Source organism: Rosa rugosa, chromosome 1 (assembly GCF_958449725.1).
Source record: "Rosa rugosa chromosome 1, drRosRugo1.1, whole genome shotgun sequence".
NCBI classification, from domain to species: domain Eukaryota; kingdom Viridiplantae; phylum Streptophyta; class Magnoliopsida; order Rosales; family Rosaceae; genus Rosa; species Rosa rugosa.
Window position 1 is genome coordinate 29549478 of NC_084820.1, and position 23218 is coordinate 29572695.

The window sequence follows — 23218 nt, forward strand, 5'->3', positions numbered from 1 at the left end:
GCTGGAGTTCATAATAAGATGGCTGATGCACTGAGTCGAAAGGCCTCTCTTTTGTCTACTGTTCGAATTGAGGTAAAGGGGTTTGAGGGATTCAAAGATCAATACAAGAAAGATCCATATTTGGCACCCATTTGGGAGCAAACATCGGCAGGTTCATTAAGAGAGAAAATTGTCAAGGAACTTCATCAAGAGGGCCATTTTGGTCGTGACAAGACCCTATCTCTAATCACTTCGACTTATTGGTGGCCTAAGTTGAAGCGAGATGTCACACGACATGTGGAGCGTGGTCATGTGTGTCAAAGAAGTAAGGGGGGGGGGGTCAACAAATGTCGGGTTATACACCCCACTTCCTAATCCAAAGTCTGCATGGACAGATGTGAGTATGGATTTTGTCCTTGGCCTTCCTAGAACTCAAAGAAGAATGGATTCAATTATGGTGGTGGTGGATAGATTCTCAAAGATGGCTCATTTTATTCCATATCGTAAAACCATGGATGCAACCAATGTGGCCAATCTATTCTTTAAAGAGGTGGTTCGTTTGCATGGACTACCAAGCTCCATTACTTCAGATCATGATCCAAAGTTTATCAGCCATTTTTGGAGGACCTTGTGGAAGATCATTGGAAGTAAGTTGTGTTTTAGCAGTGCATACCACCCACAAACTGATGGTCAAACAGAAGTTATCAATCGGAGTTTGGGTAATATGATGTGATGTCTAGCCGGTGATAAGCCTAAGGAATGGGACTTGGTGTTACCCCATGCTGAATTTGCCTTCAACAGATCGCAAAATTGGACTACGAAGTGCAACCCTTTCCAAGTAGTGTATGGCCAGAATCCAAACAGTGTTCTAGACTTGACTTCCCTTCCAAGTCCAAGCAAAGTGAGCAAAAGGGCAGAAGAAATGGCTGACTATATCAAGTCCATCCATGAAGAGGTGAGAAAGAGGATTGAAGAGAGCAATCTGAAGTATAAGGCTGCAGCTGACCAACACCGAAGGAGTGTTGTGTTTAAAGAAGGGGATTTGGTGTGGGCAGTTATGAAAAAGGATAGGTTTCCTAACGGAGCTCACAGTAAGCTCAAAGACCGCAAAGTTGGCCCCTGCAAAATTCTCAAGAAGATAAACGATAATGCTTATCGACTACAACTTCCAGACCACATCAAGACTTCAGATGTTTTCAATGTCAAACACCTTAGCCCTTACAAACTCAAGGACGAGTTTTCTGCAACCCGGGGAGAATGAAGCAGTCAGTCATTAAATGCTAAGAGTTTTCCTAGAGCCCGGAGTTCATTAAATGCTTTGTTTGAGCCAGTCATTATGTTTCTTATCTGTCTTCATTCTTGTGTTCTGTGTAGTTTTAACTAGAGTGTTCTAGAGTATAGTAGCATTAATTATGAGTAGTTGAGTCTAAGTTATCTAAGGAGGTTGTAGCTAATGTAAGACTCAGTTCTGAAAGTTCAATAAGAAAACAGCTTTATCAAAACTTAGTTCATTCTAGCTTTAAGGTTTCGTATCTTATCCTTTTAGCTATCCTACTCAACTTCTAGTTCAGATCCTATTAAGGGCCTGCATCACTTAAGCATGGAACAAGTGTCCTTGACTCTTATGACAAAACCGATCTCAAGCAAGCAAGACTGCCAAACTAATTCTTGCGTCTACCCCATATGACCGTATGTTTCCACACATATATATTAAGGGGCCGTGCAAATACTCAATCAAATAGAATACAACCCTAATTCGACTTCTACAAGGAAATAATCTTTTGTGTTAAAGATAATCAAATAAGGACACCAAATCCTAAATACTTAGGAAATCAATAACACAATATGACAAACAGAAAAATATCTTTAAATCAAAAAATAAACCCAAAGATACTTTCCTAGACCAACCACTTATTAACACACGCGACTAACCACTTATTAACACACGGGACTAACCATGTATGCATGGATGCATTTACCTGAGATTCTCTGAGATCAGCATGTAGGATACTTCAAGGTTTTGTATGGGAATGCCAACACACCATAAATAGTTCTTGTACCTACAGAATGTTCTCACTCAAGGAAAGTACTGGAGGTAATGTGGAAGGATTAATTAGGATTTGGGTGTTTGGTATTAGGTTGAATTGCTTAGAGTTGGGAGCTCATTTGATCTGCTTTTATGTTTCTGAGCCATGTTTCTTAAGTCTTAACAACCTGTTTCTTTTCTTAAACTGTACCAAATTGTTTGACTTGGTTCCTTTTATATCTGTTTGTTTCGTGCTGAGAAGCAGGTGCGCACCCCTTCATATCCAGCAAGATAGTGTTGGCCTGAGCAGTGTTTCGGGTATAAACCTTTTTTTTTTTTCCCCCACATGGTTATTAATTTCTGAGAGGCTGCATCCTGAATTTCATATATATAATTTCATAAATATTGCATTACGTCAGAATGCCGTAAGACGATTTATACTACAAAGTCTAAAAAATGGCAAGGATATAAGGACAATACTTGCAAATTGGCTTTTGTAACTAATCTTGGCCAGGCATCATCAGATTTCTTGTCCTGTTTAGTGTTTACATAATTGTGTTATCAGCGAGCCAATATGATTCCATAGTTTGGATGGCTGGACTTTTCATTTCTAGAATATAGGTTCTCTGGCATTTTCATTTTTGAAGATAAGGAATAGGAAGAAGAAAAGAATCCTAAAGTCTTGTGACTCGGTATTAACAGAATATTGAATAGTTGACCAAAAGATGATCTCTACATCATTTCTTGCCACAGTTATTTAGAGCATTGCATACTGCCTATAAATTTGTATCAGACTGCACTTGATGATTGTTTCTATCTTTCCAAAATGGAAAGGTGGCCCCAAGTATGATTATACAATACTAAGGTCACAATTAAGTGTTTGATCGGTCATGAGAAGTATTTCGCGCGAGATGGCTTTTTGTCTAGCAATCAACAGCAAGTAATGAATCAACACTACAACAAAATGGGCTATAGGACACCAATTTTGGGCACTCTTCTGAATTGGTCTGTATGTTGAATAGTTTTGCACCGTTTAATTTGATCGGTGACTTGTAATGAAGATGCCACTGACAGTCGGTGGCCCAATGCTCACATTTGATTAAATTATTCATTATTGGTATGTTTGGTTACAAATATTTACGGGTTTGCCCCCAGTTTTCATCCCTTGATCAGCAAAAGCATGGGTCTTCGTTTTTTGGTCAGATGAAAAGAATGGGTGATGGCAGGAAATCCAAAATTTGTTCCAAAATTATCGTTTGTTTATTGTGTATTTGAAACCCACCCAATATCCACAACACACAGTCACTCGATCACTTTACCAAAAAATGACCTGGCTCTCTCGGAATGAGATTGGAAGGCTGAATCTTCTCAGAGACGTCGTCCATATTTGGCCTCTATAACCTCGGTCACCGGGGTGGACTCCTCTACAAACCACCATCCGTTGCTGTGATCATGGCTAGAGGGCTGTTGAAGATATTGATCTGAGCATGATGATCTCAGAATTTTCGGGGGTTTCCGACACCCAAGAGGTCTGAAATTATTGTAAGTTCCAATTTTCATTAGATTACAGTGATCATGGCTAGAGGACTGTTGAAGATATCTAAGATATTATTGTAAGTTCCAATTTTCACTTTATCCAACCTAATTAATTGAATTCTGCTTGTAATTTATCAATAAACCCTTGATTTAGGTGGCTTACTGGATATGCTACCAATTGATCTTTGAAAAATGGTCTCTTGTTATTCATAGTTGCTGACTGAGTAAGCAAAAGAATCCTTTTTTATAGTTTGATTCTGATTTAGTTATGTATTTGGGCACTACCTAAGATTAGTACGGTGCTTCAAGACTTGGTTGCTTTCAATTCTGTAAAGTATCATATATGTACTTACTATTTGATTTTTCTTATCAAAAATTTGGTTTTGTAGGAACAATTAAGGTCTGATAGTCAGTGTCAGGCATAAACTTAATGCTTTTTGCCTTTATCATGGTTCTTTTAGGTTTCTGCTGCATTGTAAGTTATGCAACAATGGTAGTTCTGATTTGGTAGTCATGTTCTCTGTTTCAATATTTCACTCTTGGATTCTAGGACTTTCTTTTTGTTTGCTTATATTATTGTTCTTCTCTTCTTTATCGCTAGCATGTTGGTTAGTACGTTCTGTATCCTATCGTATCTTTTCTTACATGTTTTTGTGCTTCCAGTTTGTCATCCTTAGTTTATTTGGATGGCTAGGTATGTTTCAGTGGGAAGGTTTCAAAGTTCTTCTGACTTGAAGTCTTGACTAGTGAGCATCTGTAAATTATGAGTGATTTCTCTTTGTTACAAACCCAAATGCAATGCATTTTATATTCAAATAAATACTACTTGTATTATATTCCATTAGTGTGAGAAACCATACAAAAAGCAGTCTTCATAGCTCTTTGTTTATTGTACTTCCTGCAGCGAGTGAGAAACTAATCAAGGAGAAGACATGCTATTACTTTATTTTTGAAGGTTATACTCCTCCCTTTTTTTTTTTTCACATTAGTAGAGGATCCAAGGGATTTTAAGTTTCAGAGCTTGCATGTAATGTCTGGCATTTTACTTTTGGGATTACTAGTCATGACACTTATATCCATATATCATGTTTGTCTAAAATTGGTTCCGTGATGGAAACTACTGAAGCTGTGAGAATGTGAAATTGTGTTCATTGGGCTGTCATGGGAAGCATGCACCATGCATACTCCTGTTAACTTTGTTTCTTTGTTATTGACAGTGGTGTATCTCAGGATTGTTACATTTCATTTGGGTTGGCAGGATGATTGCCGGTTCTCATAACCTGAATATTTTCTTTTCAGTTATTGAAGCAAAATTTAAAGTAAATTCCTTTCTTATGAATATATACTTTAGACTTTTGCAGTGAAATAGCATAACTTGTTATATTCTTTATATAGAATCTAAATGCTTGTTGATGGTTCTTTTTAGTTTATATATGATAAAGTGGTATGCCGTAACCTATTTACATTTGCGACTTCAATGACAGGCCTTGTGGTAACTATTTTCTTTTTCTTATCTGGTTACTTTTGCCTGATCTGTTCAACAAGGCTCTTCACCATACTGGTTTTGGTTCTATCAGCTCATTGTATTCCATTGAAGGTATTTAGGTTTCTATTGAATATATATTGTATTTGGCAGTTTGTTGTTGAAGTTTGTAATATCTATCTTTTCTTTGGTATTCAGATATGTCTCAGCCTCATTAATTAATTCACTCCATGTAATTGATTTTGTTGCTCATATCATCGAGAAGGAAATATTGTTTCCAATGCCATTGACATTTGCGGATGGGATCAAGGTAAAACCAAATTATGGTGTACGAAATAAGTGAACATTGTTGGCATTTTGCTTCTACTTTTGAATCAACTGATAGTGTGACAATGAGGTTACTTTATTTATCACTATTTCCGGAAACTTCATATGTGAAACCCGATCAGTTTGCTATTTTATGTTTTCAGACTTTAGTGTGTATTTAAACTCACAAATCTTATTGTACAGGTGTTTTAGGAATTTCTAAACAAGTAGCTGCAAGGTTAAGAAAGCTCCTAGCTGGGCGGAAGTTGAAGTGATAAGACGAATTGGAGAAGGAAATACTGAATGTTAGGGTTAACATCAGAAGCTACATGAGAGCTAAGCTAAGTATTATTGTTCTTCTTTCTGTTTTGATTCCTTCAGAACACACATGTTCCCTGAGAACTAAATTAGGTAGCTTTGCTTTCTATTCTTCTACAGTTTCAAGTATGAAGAGGCATCTTGACGAGAAGACGTCGGTCGACATGTTAAACAAGTCATTTTCCATTGTGCAGTTATGACAACTATGGAATACAAGCAAAGTCTCTCATAAGTGTTTTTAGAGGTTTTTCATTTGCTGTGTAATTGCTGTAATATGATTATACAATCCAAAACATGGGGCAGGCCAGGGGAAAAATGAAAATTTATAAAATAAATGCTTGATTTTGGTGCCAATTAAACTGGCGCAACAAATTTTTTTTTTAAAATGCTGTTTGGTTTTCACACCGATACATCAGTTAATAGTAGTGTAGAATAAAATCAATGAGTTGACATCAGATGTGTCAGTAACATCCTTTAAATGGGCCATGGCGTTCTCAGTGGAAAACACAGCACCGATGCTAGAATGGTGCTGTATGCTCTATAGGAAACCCCAATTAAGGGCACTGACATCAGTTCGGTGGCTGCATAGTGGCTATACATGGTTTTGGTGGCTAATGTGAGTATTTGACACCCTTAATCGATGGCGTCCTATGCTTGTTTTTGTAGTAGTGCAAGGATCTCTCACCAGAGTTGTGGCTACAAGGAATGAGGTTGGCCTAAAGATTAATTAGAAAGGAGTACCAGAAGGAATAGTCACTTTTGGACATGAAATTGGGCGAACCTGGTGTCCTGGTCTAAGAGCTGGACTTGAGGATCGAGAATATATATGTTATAATTTATGTATTTTATGGTTTTGTTTGGTTTCTTCTGTTTTGTGGTTATGCTTTTTTGAGTCAAATTTTCAGCTGCAATATGACAATTACATTCATATTATGAATAAGTGGTTGCCTTCCCATACTTTGTACCACCAAACTTCTCTTGCTTTACCTCTTGTAGGTAAATTTGGACAGTGAGAATAAAGAGACTATAATGTGCAAGAATTGGGTGGCTATATACAAACTATCTCAACTTTTACAAATCTGGGATGGACGTCACATTATGGACCAAAATTCTGATAATACTGTACATCAAAGTTTTGAGATTAAGACCAGACCACAACACAACAATTAATGATGGATTACAACATATTGGCAGCAAGACTCTTCTAACTCCTTCACGTTTCTTAACGTCCTCCATATATAGAAGCCAAAATTGCACACTTCACCTGCTCCTGATCATTACATATTTAAACAAGCACGTACATCTCATGTTTTAGCTAGGAGTGTACATATAGAAGAACAACAAATCTGCATATCATCCAGCCAGGAGGTCCTTTCTGAAAATCTCTTTGAATATGGGTTGGTGGAGTAGAATTTATGAGGCTTAACCACTTCGCAGATTGATCAGCATTAGGATTTGCAGCAACTGTTCTAACTTCTAACTGAGGAAACTCACAGTAAAACTTCAAAGGGATTCTTTCTCATTGGTTTTCTCACTTTTGTGATATACCAGGTAAAGAAAATTATCAAGTTACATAGTGTTACTTTTTCACACTGATGCCAGTCGTGCAACCCACTTGCAAAACTCTAGTGGGAACCTGGTTTCTTCCTAAAGTTTCAAAAATTCTTTGCAGGTTCCCGGTTTGCTTGAGTAAGTGGCTAGGATTATGGCACAAGTACTACACAGCAACTGACGGTTAGAAATAGTGCTGACGTGCCCGAGCAACCCATCCTCGGAGCATGGCAGCATTTTCCGACTTTTCTGAAAATATATTACTTCTTTTTAGTGTGGACGGCCTCATACACCAACATGTACTCTCTCTTAGCACACGCCACGCATAAGTAGGGGTTTTCGTCTTTCATTTACGCGGAAGAAAATGTTACAGCAGAATGAACGCTACATACATGAGTTGTTAATTAGCTTACTTGTAACATAATGTCAGACCAATGGGGTTGAACCTATCTTCCTAAGCCCTAAAAAGACGATATAAGATCTATGAATTCTCCGGTACACAACGAGGCTGGAAAAACAGTCAAATCGACTATGGAGACTCCAAATCTGACAAAGTGCCAAACATCATTGGTAGGTGGATGTCGGCATACCAACTGGGTCATGGCTCTAAATTCGTGAATGATGTACATGTGCTCGAGTCAACTCCACCTCTTGTTGAGTGAATACACGTGATAGTTTCGGGTAGAATACGACATCACTCATCATCGGTGTTGTGACTGAAACATAACAAAAACGATCATGCAGGATCGTACATGTTCTACAACCAGGAACCAAACAAAGGGGAAAAAAAAAACAAAGTGATGTTACCAAGCCCAAACCTAAATTAGCCCAGATCCAAGCCAAAACCAATAGACCTAGCAAGAGGCCAGATCAATGGTCAGCTCCAGACCCAGCCCAAACAAACGCCCAAACCCGCTCCAACCAAATATGAATCCAATCATGCCCGACACCTTTTCTAGACCTTTGTTGCTTCCCGTTTCTATCTCCCTGCATGACTCGATAGAAAAAAATTGAATCTCTAATATAACTTAAATCTAATTTAAAGGGGGACATTCCCTTCTCTCTCTAAAAACGTTTCTCTGCCTTCTCTCTAGAGAACCCCACAGCCCCTCAGTGTAGTTTCCTCCTCCTCCCCCTCTCTTACCAGATCTGGATCCTTTTGATCTGGATCTTGGCCTGAGAGTTGGGGGAGGCGGTTTGCTTTTCAGTTTCTCTGTTTGTAGTTTTTGTTTTCTTATTCGGTATCTTCTTTTCCGGTTTCCTTCCCTCTAGCTGTTTTGAGGTTAGATGGATCTTCGTTTCTGGGTTGGGCGAATCGATCTCGATCTGTCCTTCCCGGATCCGGGGCGGTGGCTGTGGTGCAGCAGCGGCATTCAGGCTTTCTGGTGGTGGCTTCTGGCGCCATCGATCCTACATGGGTTTTGGCTGTGGCAAGTAAGATCAGATCGAGACAGTGGATATCTCGAAAGGGATGTGTCTCCGATTTGGTCTGGAATCGTTTGGTGGATGGCTGTCTGGTGTAGGGGCTGGCTATGGCGGGACAAGGCAGTGCTGCGACGGAAGGATTTGGCGCGGCGGCGGTTTGGTGGCGATAGGGTTTGCCGGCGGCGTGGGTGGCTACTTGCTGCACATGGTCTTTGGTGTCCTTTTGTTGTTGTTAGTTTGGTTTGGTGCAGGTTGTTTCTTTTTGTTGCTTGGTTAAACATAAGTCCCCCCTCTGTTGAGCGGGGGTGTGGGTGTGTCCTTGTTGGGTCGATGCCATTGTTATGGTGGCATGGTCGTTTTGTAGTTCCATCTCTATGGCTCGGTCTGTGGGTCGTGCTGCCTGTTTTTCAACGTGACGATGAATTACCCTTACACGTGGTCTGGCTGTTTTGGGACACGGTGTTGGAAAGGGAGATGCGATTCATCGTCATGTTGGCTACAGGGTTGTATCGTTACACTAGAGTTTGGTTGCTACCCATTGTAGCCCGAGTGTATGGGCGAAAAAGGAGGTCGGGGATTGGGCTTGTTTGGCTCATGGACGTCGTTCATTCTGGCGGTCCCGTGACTATGGTTCTGGTTTGGAATGTGCTTTGTGGTTTGATTCCACAAATGGTTGTTCCTTGTAATGTCTTTGGTTATTAATGGATTTGGTTACTTTCTTCTCAAAAAAAAAAATTTAAAGGGCGCGCATAGTGATTTCTCTTTTTCTTTGTTAGGAATACTATTTTATTATATGGGCAATTCAAAACAGTAAATTGCTAAATTAGCAAAATCTTAACAAAAAACTAAAGCTATTTTGACTTTAGTAATCATTGTTTCAAGGGTTTTTGTCCATTTACCCTATTTTTAGAGATTTTTTTTCTCACTTACCCCATTAAGTTTTTTTAATTCTCTCTTACCCAAAACACTATAAGGAGGTCTTCCCTAATACTCCATTAAGATTTTGTTTTTTATTTTTTATTATTTTTAATACCATTTTACCCTCACCCCTTTATTACTTAGAGAGAGAGAGAGAGAGAAACCATAGGAGACTTCGCCGGAGCCCGGCCACTTGTCGTTGGAATCCGGCTAACTTTCGCCTGAATCCGGCCAACTTTCGCCGGATTTCGCCGGATTCCGGTCATCAGCTGCCGCCCACCGGACTTTTCTGAAAACCTCACCGGAAAGGTTTATTGCCCCTAATAAACATCTATTACCCCCCAATAGAGGGGCAATATACCTCTATTGCCCCAATAGATGTCTATCAGCCATGTATTGCCCCTCAATAGACGTCTATTGCCCCCCAATAGAACTTTCGGTAGCCGGAATGGGAACTAATCTTCCTGAAACTAGACAAATAAAACTTTGATTAAAGAAAAAAAACGAAGAGATTACATCAATTCAAAACGTCTATTGCCCCCCCAATAGACGTCTATTCTATTGTCTCCCAATAGACCTGTATTGCTCTTGGCATAACACCATTTTGTAGCTTGTTACTCCAATAATTTACATTTTATATTACCAACATTTCCACTCAAAAAGCAAAAAACGAAGGAAAAAAATTAACAAAAAGAAAAAAGTACGTGTTTTAGAGAAACTGAAATTGAGAGGAAATCGCTGTGTATTCTCATTGATAATAGGGGTCTCTTTATATAGAGGATTACAATGCATAGATTCTGAATCATACAAGGAAAGATAATCTCTAGATTCTTCTAATTAAACCCTATTACCACTAGGTCAAGTAACCTAGAGTTTGGGCCAAACACAAATTAGGGTTTTACTTGAACACTCCCCCTTGTGTTGCCCAAACGCGGTGCTTCTCTCGTTGCCTCGCTAAAAACCTTGCCGAGTAACAAAAACCCAGTGGGACAAAAATAACCTCGGTCGAAGGGGAAAAAGAGCACAACACACCCTTCACGTTTCGAGACCATACATGTAGACATCTCCCCCTGATGTCTGCATCTCCCCTGATGACTACGGTCATGGGAGTTCGGATAACTTCTGTAAACGATGCTACCAACATGTTTCTCGAAAGTGGAATTGAGGCAATGACTTAGTGAGTAAGTCTGCCATACTGTCCTCAGATTGAACCTAGTTCCCTTTGATCTTGAGGAGAGTCTGTTGTTGCTGATTATACTTGGTGTTGTCGCTTTGATGTAGCCTTGATTCATTTGTTCAAAATAAGTAGCATTATCCAAAACGCTCGTAGGCTCATCTGTGGTAGACTTCCAACCACAATTGTTCGAACATACGTAATTATGGATCCAATCCATATACATTCACGAACCACTTCGTGAAGAGCAATGATCTCTGCATTGTTCGAAGATATAGCGACTAGGGTCTATTCTGTAGACCTCCAAGATATCACGGTCTTTACTTATGGTGAACACTTAACCATTTTGGGAATGACCTTCGTGTGGGTCAGAGAGATACCCTATATCAGCAAAACCTTCCAAAACACATGTTGTTTTGGGATGGGGATAATGGACGCAGGCCAGTGTTGGCGGCGTTCCTGGTGTGTGATGGGTCCGAATCCATCATCTCTCTGTAGAGATAGAACAAACCCATATCAATCGTACATCTCAAGTACCAAAAGATATCTTTTACACCAATCCAATGGCGTCGCGTTGGCGCAAAGCTATACCTTAGCTAACAAGCTCACTGCAAATGAGATGTCAGGTCTTGTGCATTGAGCTAAGTACAATAATGCACCTATTGTACTTATGTAGGGCACTTCTGCCTCTTGCACATCTTCGCCATCATCCTTCGGATGAAGAGGATCCATTTCAGGATCAAGACTACGGATGATCATGGGGGTGCTTGAAGGTTTGACCTTGTCAAAATGCCTAAGCATCTATCAACACGATGCTCAAGTTCCAAACCGAGACATAATCGTGTTCTCCCAAAATCCTTCATCTCAAACTCGGATTTCTAGTGTTCAGCGGTTTCCCTTAACTCTTTAAGGGCTTCCAATGAAGATCATGTCCAACATGAACCGCGATAGAATCCGAAACTTGTTATGGAAACACGTGAGCATATACCTTCCCAATCAAGTAGTCATCTTAGTGAGCGTTTGAACCTCTTTGTAAAACGCGTTATGTGGTCTAGAGCCACTTGACTTGGGTAAATGAAGTTCACCATGAACCTTCATGTATATTTCGTATCTAGATCCCTATAGAGATACGTAGTGACCACATTTGTAAGCTGCATGTTCAGTTATTCGGAAACTACCAAACTGACAAGGTAGTGGAGTGCAATGACATCCATTACGAGAGAATATGTCTCATTGTAGTCGATTCCAGGGCGTTTTGTGAGAAGCCTTGCTCCATAAGGCGAGATTGCCATCTCTTTTTCTCATCACGCTTTCTAACAAAGACCCATTAGTCAATAGATTTTATGTTAGGAGGTGTTGGCATCATTGGCTCAAAAACCTTCCTCTTCGTTAGAGAATCCATCTTAACCTGGATTGCATCTTTCCATTTAGGCCAAATTTCTCTACGTTGGCATTCATTCATCAACGGAGCGTGGTTCGATATCATCAGACTCAACAAACTCATGCGCATGCGCAACTACATCATCATTATGATGGAGTTTCTATCACACGTCTCATGTACACTAGTGTAATTTTCATAGAGCTCTATATTCTCAGGCATAGGTTCTGACGTTGAGGCGTCCCCCAACGATAACCATAACCAGGAAGATACTCATGAGATGGATTTTGAGTGTCGATGATCAAAGGATTGGAGTGTGCCAAAGTATCCTTCGAACCCACGGGCCTCCCACGCATCCTAGCTGGGGCCTTGACCTGTAACGCCAAAATGTCACTCTTTATGGCGTTGGCGCGATGCCTACCTCTATGTAGGGTGGCACTACGTCCACTCGTAGGGACGTCCATCCTTGCAGGAATGTTTGCAGGATATTTGTGTGATCTCGTCACTTTAGTAAGGATCAATATGAGACATAGTGGGGACAGGCCACGACATCGGTGTTCTTATCTCCCCCTAACGAAGGGAAGACTGTCTTATCAAAGTGACATCCGCAAATCTAGCGGTAAGGAGATCGCCATGCAAGGGCATTAAGTGGTGGACGATTGTTGGAGTCTCAAATCCAACTGAGTTGCTCATTCGTCTATAAGGACCCAATTGGCACATAAATGTCACACTCAAATATGCGTAAGTACGATATTTGTACCTAGTCACTAGCTGTAACGCAGAGGTAGATTGAGTGGCAGTGGGTCGTAGACGAATTAGCATAGCTGCATGCGATATTGCATCACCCCAAGCGAATATAAGGAGGTTGGTGCGCATTATCAATGTCCGGACTACCATCGTAGTCGTTTCCGCGAGACCATTTGGGTATGCTCATGGGAATATGATGTCCAACATCAGTCCCAAATGCAATAACCATCAAAAGTCTTCGATGTAAACTCACTAGCATAGTCAAATCCAATTGACTGAATAGGATGATTCGGGGAGTGAGCCCGTTGTCATATGATGTGTGCTAGGAGTGTTTCATAAGCAGCATTACAAGTGGACAATGGCACAACACGTGACCAGCGTGTTTGCATGTCAACCAACATCATGAGATATTTAAACGTCCGCAAGTTGGTTGAATCAGTCCAGAGAATCCCTACGGATTCTATTTAAGAACATAATGAGTATTTTCATATCCTTTGCATAGGACGGTCTCAGTCCTAGTTTCCCTAAGGAACGAGCTTTGTAAAACGAGCGAGAGGCTTTAGAAGTAACCAATGAAGGTTTTGGTTGGGCCTGAGCGTCTGAAACGCTATTTGAAGCAAAGTTGGTGATTGCAGCATCACCTAGGGCGCCATCACCATGATGGACGCCATCCATGGCGTCAGGGATAGGGACTATGCCAGCCCTAGGCTGGTGGTGGACGGAGGCGGTGCCCTAGGCAGCAGCGTCAGTCACACTTAATCTAGGAATCAACTTTTGATTCATGCTTCATTTCGCTCGATAGAAAAGATGTCCATGTGAAGTCTGTTGTAGACGGATCATCATATCATGACTAGGATGATCTATCCTGTCGTGACAAAGCCAATATGTGTCTAAATCCAAGAGATCTTCTCTCATAACTTTATTGGATTTAATAGCTCGAATAGGTGACATAAAGTCCACTAGAGAGACACATAAACTTCTCTAAGATGCACCTTTGTTCTCAATCATTAGAGGTATTGCAAAGGAACTCATTTCCGTTCGCTACATGCGTTTTCGCATGGAATCCGTTGGCTATTCATAGGTGCAATTGGCCCTAGGAGCGTAGAGAGTTTCTGTGACAGTAATTAAGGTGTCATTTGGCAAGTAGAACTTGGGCTATTCCATGTCCTTGAATTAATACTGATGGCCCAGCCATCGTAGTCACAAAAGTCATATGCTCAGAATCAAAGTGGAGTTATAAAGAACTCGAAATTTTATTCATAAGCCAACATAGTTACATCATTGTCTCTTTGACCAAAGAAAATCTAATCCAAAATGCTAGCTAATGCAAAACAATAGTAGTCGTCTAACTTCTTTCGGTAATTCCAAAATAAATGTGACTAGGTGAGTAGAGAGATGTCGGTGGAGCAAGGCTCGCTTAAGTACCACTAATCTCAGAACCTTCCTAGACATCACACTTATTTTGGGTGAGCCTACTTTGAAGAAAGACTTAAACCATTTGCATTTACTACGAAGTATATGGCAATTGCCTATTACATCTCTTGGAAAAATAAAGACTTAAACAGAATTGGCGATCTATTGATCCCAGCCAGATTTGTAGTCTTCAACCCTTCACTCTAGATCATCTTCTTGATCTTCTTGTTCCAAATAGTGAGCTTCTCTTGCTTCACAATATGTTTTGTAGGCGGTAACGATTTTTTCACGAGCTCTACAAATGTTGAGGCGCTTTGATCAGACACTCCACATCGAGAACATACATCTCTTTGCTCAAACTCCATTGATTGAGGCGCTTTGAAAGCATCATTTAGATGGCTCTTAGTGTTGGTGGCGCCACCAACATGGCCAGAGGCGTTGCTTCCCTCTCTCTTTCCACGTTGACCTCTTCGGTTCCGTGTTCACCTATATTGGCGGTTACCTTCCCAAGTAGAGCGATTATATGGACCAGAACGTCCAGAAGTATCCCTAAGGTTAGGGTTTCGCTCTTGGCGCCTTCTCTTTGGGGCGCGACTATAATTGGATTCCGGAATATGCTCTATTTCCACGGATCTCGAATTATAGTTCTTCACAAGGATGTTGTCATTTCAGCGATATTCATAGCTCCAATGAGCTCATGAAACCTTGTGATCCGTCCTGCAGTAACATCAAATCAATAGTTCTTAGCAACCATCAATGCAGAGACGGGGAAGGTAGAGAGAAGTCTTCTCAATCAACATCGCATATGTGATCTCTTTACCACAGAATTTTATTAAGGATTTAATGCGAAGTGCTTCCGAGTTATAGTCAAGAACTGACTTGAAATCACAGAAGCGGAGGCTATGTCATCTCACTTCTAGGTTAGGAAACAAGGAGTCACGGACGTTGCCAAATCTTTCTTCGAGTGAGACCCACAGCCTTCTGGGGTCTTCTTCATTCATACACTCGTACTGGAGCGAATCATCCATATGACGAGTCATTAGGATGATGGCTTTCGCCTTATTTGCCTCTAAGGCTGGTCTATTTGCTTCCAAAGCTTGAGCTTGCTCAACAGTTAGCACGTCCTGGCTAGGCTCGAGAATCATATCCAGGATTCCATCAGCCTTGAGATGCTGGCGGACATCACGAACCCACCTGTGATATCCAAAGCTAGTTGTTCCCAATGGAGCAAAGTCCAATTTGTTCAGATTACTCATCCTGAAAGAGAACAAGAAATTAGGGTTAGTTTCGGAGCGAAATAGCCTACCAAGAAAACATATAAAATTTCTGAGCGTAATCGCTTCCAAGAAATTAGGAATTTCCGAGCGTAGTCGCTTCTAAGAAATTCGATTCCAAGAGATATTGGATTAGATCGAAACAATGACGTAAGTGGTCGATCATAAATTCTCTACAAACTCTAAGTTTGGAGATCTCAACAAGCTCTAAGCTTGGAGTGAGCACGAACCCCCACAGTTCGGCTTAATTTGGTCTCCCCTATGATGAAGAAAGGGGGGTAGAAGAAGGGAGGTTGCAAGTCCCCGAAAAAGAAGAGAAATTGAATTAAAAAACTAAAAAAAACGGGAACATTTAGTAAAAAATACCTTGAAATAAGTCGCCGGAAAATTTGGCCGGAAAAAGTGGTCGGAAAAGTGTCAGGAAAGTCGCCAGAAAAGTGACCAGAAAAGTCGCCGGAAAGTTGTCGGAAAAGTGGTTGACCAGAGGGTTGACCGGAGGCTGACGTGGCACTGATGCTGACGTGTCAGGATGAGGTGGCGATGTCGCTGACGTGGCAGGCTGATGTGGCTGTGCTGACGTGGATGATGACGTGGCTGTGGGTCAGGTGTATCAGTGGGCCGGGTCAGGTCAATGGGCTTCTGGGCTCTTCTTCTTTGGGCTTGACTTTTTTCTTTCTTTCTGGGCTGGGCTTCCTTTCTTCTCTTTTTATTTTCTTCTTTTCTGCCGGTTCAATATGTGTCTGCTCAGGTGGCCGGTTCACGTCTTTTTAGGCCGGTTTTTCGACGTTTTCTTCCGGTTCCTGAAACGTCAGATCAAGAGGCTTCTGCTACCAAAATTTGGTGGAAATTGGAGATCCAGACGATGGTGAACTGGTGGAATATTTTCTGCAAGTTGTATGGGGCTTCCAGTGGCCGGTTCGGTAGGTTTCCGGCCGGTTCTTGGGTTGCCGCCGCCGGTTCTGGACTCCTGGAATCGAGTTCTTCAAGGTGTGAGGTGGAGGCAGAAAAGGCTTCAAGGTTTTGTATTCAGATTCAAGGTTGTTAGCTTCTTGAATCAGGGTTTGGCTATTTGTTTCAGGGTTAGGGCTTCGTGCTGATAACTTGTTTTAGAGAAACTGAAATTGAGAGGAAATCGCTGTGTATTCTCATTGATAGTAGGGGCCTCTTTATATAGAGGATTACAATGCAAAGATTCTAAATCATACAAGGAAAGATAATCTCTAGATTCTTCTAATTAAACCCTATTACCACTAGGTCAAGTAACCTAGAGTTTGGGCCAAACACAAATTAGGGTTTTACTTGAACAAAAAGCAATTTTTTTTTTTTTTGGTTTAGTACCATCCCAAAAGAAAAATAGTTTGTGTAGAACTTTTTGATTATGAATTGTTGAACAGAAAGATGCAACGATAAATTGATAAACTGCATACCATCCCAAAAGAACAATGCCAAAAATATTTCTAATAATAATAAGTCAAATATGACTTGAACCAACATATCACATGGAGTTTTATAACCCACGAGCTTGATTCTTTCAGCAACCGTATAGCAATTCGAGCAGTGAACTTTGTCATGAATTAATCAATCTAACGTTAAACGACGCTTGCATAATTGAAGCAACGCAACAAGCCACTGAACCATTTCGAAAACGAAGCAAGCCAAAAAAAAAAACCAAACGGAGACAAATTCACCTCATCCTTCCCCTACCTAGAGTGCGGCTTTGCGGCCATCATCGGCTTCAGCGAAGCCACCCACGACGAAGAAGACCACGGAGCCGAGGGAGGAGAGAGAAGATGATGACGGTGGTACTGCTCCCCAATCTGATCTGAGAGAGAGAGAGAGAGAGAGAGAGAGAGAGAGAGAGAGAGAGAGAGAGAGAGAGAGAGAGAGAGAGAGAGAGAGAGAGAGAGAGAGAGAGAGAGAGAGAGAGAGAGAGAGAGAAGTGAAGGATCTGCTCCCCAATCTGATCGGAAATGACTGCGGCGAAGGCGATGAGGTTCATTGGCGGGCACCGAGGATCTGGGCCGTTAGCGTGAGAGAGGGGGAGAAAAATATAGAGTTTCTCGTGACCGGTGGGAGAGAGGAGAGAGGGGCAATGGCATGGATGTAGTTTTTTAATTAGGCTGAGGGTAAAAATGTTAATTTAGTTTAAAATGGGTTAGTGGGAATAAAAATTTGTTGTTGAGATAAGTGAGATAACTTTGCCTCATTTTGGTGCTTTGGGTCAAGGACCCTTGTTTCAATGGTTTTTATTTTTGAGATTTTATGCTTTACACGATGATCAATAATTTAGATAGACAAAGAAAAACAACGAGAAGATATTGCTCCCAACAGCCATTACAATGATTTATATATAATATAAGAGCATGATGAGAAAGAAAATGAGTCGCATTATTTCTTGGCTCTATACATTTGTATAAGAGAACCTACAAAATGATAAGTCCGGAAGTAATGTCACAAAAACCTTAGGTTTTTTTTTTCTCTCTTTTTTTTGACAAAAAAAAAAACTTGTGTTTTAGAAACAATTAACCTAAGGGTAACTCTTGAATTGACCATTTTCGTTCCTTCATTTGCAAAAAGCTCATAGCCGCTAGCTCATTCATTGATTGAATGGCTTTCAATTTTCCCAATTGTGGAGCCAGAACTACGTCGCTTATTGACAATAATGGTTTGATTGTTCAGCTCTCATTATCTACCGACAACTTTGTCACAGACTGGTACTTTTTATCTTGACTTTAAAGGTCCTAATTTCCTCATATTACAAGCTACTAAAATTGCTACTAATTCCATATATGTTATGTGCTTGCGATATTGAATGGGTGATTGGGACTATTTTTGAAATTAAAGGAACACGACTAATAAATTGCCTCGATACAGTTAAAGATCAAGTCGTTTTAGCTCGTTTGGCTTGTTTTTAACTCTTGGTATATAGTGCGTTCCCCTGCTCCAGTCTTGTTTTATATTTTACCATAAAATGTAACTTCTATCCTTAAAAGAGATGCTTGTATGCAACATTGCAGGTGCTTGAATGAGTTGTATATGTTGCTCATTTCTTATGTTCGGTTCACTGGTATTATTGACAGTGTTAAAAGCGGCACAAATTATTATCAGAATCTGCAGCTACTCTTTCTTATCTGCATTTTCTTCAGCAGAAAATCACTCGCAGCCGATTATTCATGGAAATGTTGAGTCTTCTGACATATTATCCACAGATCGCTTCCTGACCAAAGTCACTGGTTTTGAGCTTCTAGGCTAGTCCCTAGCTACTACTGAATCTTAGATAAGCACATTGGTTCAGAGGACATGCACATAAAAGTGATGTCTGCGAAGCTTTGGATCAAGTGGTTTTGTTGGCCAGGGGAGATGCCCGTGCGCTTAAGAAGACCTGCAAGTCAAAGAATCATAACTTCACATTTTGTTTTGTCCGTGGAGTGAAGTTTGCCTATTTCAGATTCTTGTGCCACAAGTAGCTGTAATTGAGCTAGGGAAACAGAGAACCAAGTGAGAGAAGTTGAGTAGCGCAGAAAGGCCTGGAATGGAATGTTGTATGACACAGAGAGTAGCCTACATAGTTCAAATAAACAACCCCTACATTACAATGAAAATGTATTTAAATTTGACTCACCCTGTATCTCAGTTACCAATTTTCCCATTTTCTTTTAAATTTAATTAGGAGATGCTTTTTATTTCCAGTATTGTGTTAGGTTACTTGTATATCACTCAAACGTCTATGTTTTATGTTGTGTTTTTAAGTTTGGTTTGCCTTTGAAGGAAAGTTTACAGAACGTGAGGTTGTCAAGCATGCAAATTTAAAGACAAGTGGAGGAGGGCCAAATCAACCGTTTTATGAATGAAGTCATCACTCTTGCCCAAATCAACAATAAAAAATGTGATCAAGTTGTTGGGCTACTGTTTAGAGACTAAAGTTCCCATTTTGGGTCTCTAATCAGAGCCTTTTCAGAAAAAATGGGAAGATTGCACTGGCATATTGGGATATCCTTATAGAGATAGCAGCAGGTCTTGCCTATATATATACATTCTCAATCAAGCAGTCATGGGAATGTCAAGTGTTCCAACGTATATAAATCAGTCAAATAAAAGAGTAATCATAACTTCCCATTTCCTTCTTCCATCGAATTACAAATTGGCCTGTTGCAGATTCTTGCACTACAAGTTATGGAAGAAAACAGAGCTTGCACAAAGATTCCTAAAGTTGAATATTCAAGAAAGGCTCACGATGGGAGGAAGCGGCCGGAGGGTAAAACATGGAAGAGGCTGTCGGAATCTTACAGTTCATGCTACTTGACAACTATCTTGACATTGAGAGTAGTAGTGATGGTAAATTAGAAAATAGGGCAGTTGTCCAATTGATTGGGTGAGCGATAGGTTGCTAGCTACTTTAATTGTCATTTTCCTTTCTTGTTTTTCTCCTTCCTATACTTTTGCTTCTAATAATGCAAAGGTTATCCAAAGTTGCAAACTTCCTTTCATTTCCTGGACACAGTGTGCTGGGAAACGCACAAAACAATCAATACTAAGGCTAGCAATCTTTTTCATATAACTCATTTTCCAAACAACATTACAAGTATAGCTATCAATAACTATCTGCTTACTTATCGGAACATATTAGGCTAAACCAAATAACCAAATCCATATATAGAAACAAACATGTATGTTGCATGCCCAAAATTATTCAATAGAATCACATATTTGTGGAGAGCCAGCCTTCAGCAAGGTGGCATATCTGGTGGTGGAGGTAAGATTTGAGCTTCAGGTCCCTTTCCATTTTTCACTATGAATGTCGTATCCATCCCCCATGACATATGCCTATCCAGATGGCAATGCATAAACCAAACTCCAGGATTATCAGCCTTGAATCTGATGGTAGCCCACCCATTTACAGGGACAGCAATGGTGTTTTGAAGAGGAGGATCAACAAGATTATATTTCAAAGGGTCCTTATCCTTGTCAAAGTTCCCAAGCCCCAATCCAACCACATAGAAACTGTAACCATGAAGATGCATTGGATGGTCATCCCCTGCCACCAAATTAGTCCCTTGAAACACAAGCTCCACTGTTGCGTTGTACTCCAGTACCTTCACCTCTGTCCCTCGTTTCGGGGTCTGAAGGTACAGTGGAAAGTACTGCGCTGTAAAGTTAAACAGCAAAGGCGGGGAACTTGGAAACCGGGTTCCAAATTGCCCGTTGACATGGTAATAGTAAGCTTGTAGTATGTCAATGCTAGGGTTCACAAAGCTAATGTTGTTTATACTAGCAGCCAGACGCGTCCCATTAGGCCCGGCGCATGAATTATTGGGGCACTGGAACGTGTTGACGGAGACGGTATAAAACAAGGGAGTTGTAATTCTTAGTGGAACGTCAATGGGGTGGTTTTTATCAGCCAAGCTCCTGAGACTACCACTAAAATGAACTGATGCATTAGTGTCATTGTGAGCAGGAAGATTAGGAAACAAAGGGGTTGAAGAAGGGGTATAACCCCGATTCATGTATTGTAGTAGGGCTGTGGTGGTGGTGTTATCATAAGGAACAGCGCCACCTACGTAGGCTGTAGCGGCCATGTAGTAGTGGTTAGGCCTCTGATTAGCATGGAGCAAAAGGTCAATGGTTTGGCCAGGTGAGATGGTGACATAACCGGTTGTGAAAGGTTTGGTGTAGCTAGCATCTGTCCCTACAACTGTGACTTTGTGTTTGGCAATGGCGAAAAACAGAATCTCTTGCACACCGGAGTTGATTAGTCTCAGTAGGTAGGTCTTGCCGTAATCAACCATCACCTTGAACGTCTCTGCAAATCAGGCACATAGTGACAATTTTAGTACTTTGTAGGTGAAAGAATGGCAGTGCTAGCTCCAACAACATATATCTGCAAAATAACACTGATGTTGATATCCTTGGGTTCGGTTTAGAGCTTAAACCGGCTCTTTAGTCTGTACTATAATATTCGATTGGTTTAGCAAGCATTAAGCGTCTCTGTCACAATTGACCAAAGACTAATTTTACCTAAGATATATAAATGATTAATTATAGTTGGAGTGCTGACCTGATTTAGAGCATGGATACAGATCGCCAGGTTGACCGTTGATGAGGTAAGCGTCGGAAGCATTAGGTTCCCCTCCGGTTTGAATAGCTTGAGTATAAAGCTTCCCTACATCTACCTTCCACCACTCTCCTGCAATTTTCAATGTACAACTCATCAGTTCTTTACATTAGTCAAGTGATTAGAATGGATAATTAAAATAATCCATAGTTAATTCAGTACCCAATATAATTGGAATTTCTGCATGAGGCTTGGCAAAAGGGTAATTGTTGTTCTTGTTGGGGTATATGATGATGGGACCGTGGACAGTGGCTCGATCCCACTCACTGTGAGCATGCCACCAAAGGGTGCCTTCTTCCTTTGAGAAAATGATCTTTTGGGTGAACTTGGCTCCCGGTTGAATTGGGCACTGTGTGATATACTCTGGTCCGTCCGACCATGGATATCTTGGTTGCGCAACACCATGCCTGCTCATGATCAAGTAGCTTGTTGTATATATATGGATTGAAAAGTTAAAAACCTGAAACAATCAAGTAAGAACGCACCAGTGGATAGTAATGTTACGATTGCCTTTGTTAAAGACATCGACGATGATAGTGTCTCCTTTGTGAGCATACAAAGTCGGTCCCGGAAACTGGCCATTTACAGTCAAGATGTTCTTTGTGGTGCAGAGTCTTTTGTATGGAGTGTTTTCCACCTACATACACATTTAACTCGTTAAAACGATCATTATATGAAACATACACAACGCATGTAGGAGCGTATACATATGCATATATAGGCAATACAACATATAACATACCACAAAAGTGTAACGAGCTGGCCAAGCTTGGCAATGGAGGGAGCCATTAACAGCCAATAACAACCCCAAAAGTTGCAGATGCAGGCTAATTCTGGAAACCTTCATCTTCAAAACAACATGCACTAATTAATTAGTACTAATGATCAATGTTTATATATATCGAGGTATATATAGACATCGAGGGGCGGAACTACTCAAAGGTCTGATGGGGTTCAGACCACCCCAAGGAATTCAACATGGTAGCTAATCAATGAATAATTTCTGTGTAATTGACACTCTCAGCCAATTGAACCCCGGCCCCAGCCTGCACATTTTTATGTATTCATAATAATATAGTTAATATATAAAGTAAAACTATGATAAAGAAGAAAATTCAATAGTAATATACAAAATTATCACATAGAAATGATAATTAAATCTCGTAATTATGTACGCACCAGAAAAATCAAGTATTTAATAAAATTTAAAAAGTTTTTGTCCATTTACCCTAATTTTAGGGTCATTTATCCCACTTACCTCATTAAGTTTTTGAGTTTTTCTATTGGAACCTCCAAGTTTGCTCACTTGACCTCTATGCTTTTTACACCTCTTATCAAATTTTCAAATACTAAATTTACTCACTAAACCTCACTAAACTTCCTCAAATAACCTCACTCATATAATTTGCAAACAAATTGTTATCTTTAAAATAAAAAAGTCTCGTATGGCTTCCCCTTATCCATAAAGACTCTAATAAGGTATTCTCTATACACAATAAAGTTTCTTTTTTTGTTTATTTTTGAAACTATTTTACCCTCACCCCTTTGTTACATAGATTTGTTACATAGAGAGAGAGA

General features: G+C 40.4%; 1 protein-coding gene and 1 long non-coding RNA gene across 7 annotated transcripts; one reads left to right on the forward strand and one right to left on the reverse strand.

Moving 5' to 3' along the window:
* The first annotated feature begins 2954 nt into the window (after positions 1-2954).
* Positions 2955-6020, forward strand: LOC133724567 (uncharacterized). Of its 6 annotated transcripts, none has more exons than XR_009853763.1 (5): positions 2955-4496; positions 4759-4860; positions 5026-5138; positions 5223-5334; positions 5535-6020. It is a non-coding gene; the product is annotated as an uncharacterized LOC133724567 (long non-coding RNA). The 6 variants fall into 6 exon arrangements; XR_009853762.1 differs by having other exon boundaries at positions 2955-4308; positions 4446-4496; positions 4759-5138; XR_009853764.1 differs by having other exon boundaries at positions 2955-4287; positions 4446-4496; positions 4759-5138.
* Positions 6021-20051: 14031 nt separating this feature from the next.
* LOC133734862 (laccase-15-like) lies at positions 20052-22650 on the reverse strand. The gene is made up of 5 exons (XM_062162473.1): positions 22383-22650; positions 22126-22277; positions 21803-22047; positions 21584-21712; positions 20052-21328 (listed from the first exon to the last, which is right to left on the reverse strand). Exons 1-5 carry the CDS (start codon positions 22485-22487, stop codon positions 20253-20255), a joined length of 1707 nt encoding a protein of 568 aa, XP_062018457.1. The 5' UTR covers positions 22488-22650; the 3' UTR covers positions 20052-20252.
* Positions 22651-23218: the final 568 nt, after the last annotated feature.